The sequence below is a fragment of the Trypanosoma rangeli genome (genome assembly GCF_003719475.1).
Source record: "Trypanosoma rangeli strain AM80 chromosome Unknown Tra_15.4_contig_00878, whole genome shotgun sequence".
Taxonomy (NCBI): Eukaryota; Euglenozoa; class Kinetoplastea; order Trypanosomatida; family Trypanosomatidae; genus Trypanosoma; species Trypanosoma rangeli.
This window is the reverse complement of record NW_021706637.1, coordinates 2,064-2,946: the sequence shown is the minus strand read 5'-3', so window position 1 is coordinate 2,946 and position 883 is coordinate 2,064. Positions and strand designations below refer to the sequence as shown.

General features: G+C 43.8%; 2 protein-coding genes across 2 annotated transcripts in view; both read right to left on the bottom strand.

The window, feature by feature from the left end:
• Positions 1-206: 206 nt before the first annotated feature.
• Positions 207-833, bottom strand: TraAM80_10290 (kinesin; the record flags this gene model as incomplete). The annotated part of the gene is made up of 1 exon (XM_029386922.1): positions 207-833. One exon carries the CDS (start codon positions 831-833, stop codon positions 207-209), a length of 627 nt encoding a protein of 208 aa, XP_029233219.1.
• A 36-nt stretch (positions 834-869) lies between these two features.
• The window catches only part of TraAM80_10289 (putative kinesin), a gene marked incomplete at both ends in the record, with an annotated part of 1,569 nt that continues 1,555 nt past the window's right edge, over positions 870-883 (bottom strand). Inside the window, one exon of the mRNA XM_029386921.1 lies at positions 870-883. This exon is cut by the window's right edge and continues 1,555 nt beyond it. Coding sequence (XP_029233218.1) covers positions 870-883 — 14 coding nt within the window.

Here is an 883-nt window from a genome sequence, read left to right as displayed (position 1 = left end):
AGCGAAGAGACGCACAAAAAACCAAGCGTTTTTCACGGTTTGACTCTTCGGCCCGATATTTCAAGAATGGAGACAACAGGCAACGCAAGCAAAATATAACTTTATGGCAGGAATTTCGGCAAGCGGCAACCCTGAAGCCAAAAAAAAAAGGACATTGTCAAGCAAACCCCCAATTCCTCTGTCTTGCGACCGTTGTTCAAGGCGTCTTATTCAGCCAAAATACCATCCACACGAAAATTTAATACATCTAACTGAAAAAAACTCTCAAGTTCCTCAGTGTGCGGTCCAAAGAGATACATCTGAGTCAAAGAAAATTGGGGATTGCCTCCATTTGGCCGCACAATGGGGGTTTGAACGGCACTAGAAAAATGTCCTTCAAACCAAACAGTCACTTGTACGCCACCAGTTGCATAATCTGGAAGATGATGCAATTCTCGAAGACGAAGCAACACCACAACAGAATTATCTTCAGTAAGGTAAACATGAATATGACAAACCAAAAGAGGTGGGGGTCCTATCAACATATAACACGGTACAACTAGAGTTGTGACCTCGTAGGAGCCAAACGGTATATTCGCCAAGGATGTTTTGCAGTTTCCAGAAAAGCAAACAGGTGCCGCAGAGGAACCACTTGTCCCATTTTGGGTAGCTAAACTCCTTCTCAATGACAACAGAAGTTGTTCTCGCTCTTGAAGCGCTTCTTTCAATTCCCTTTCCACTTTTGAATCACTAGTAACCTCCAACCTACTCTTCACAGACTCAATTTCCTCACGAAGACCGTGTATCTGTGCGTCCAATGCAGATATTCCCTTTACCTCGTCATCCAAGCGCATCTGAAGGACCCAAGCAAGTTTTTGAGTTCATCATACTCAAGAGCTTTCGC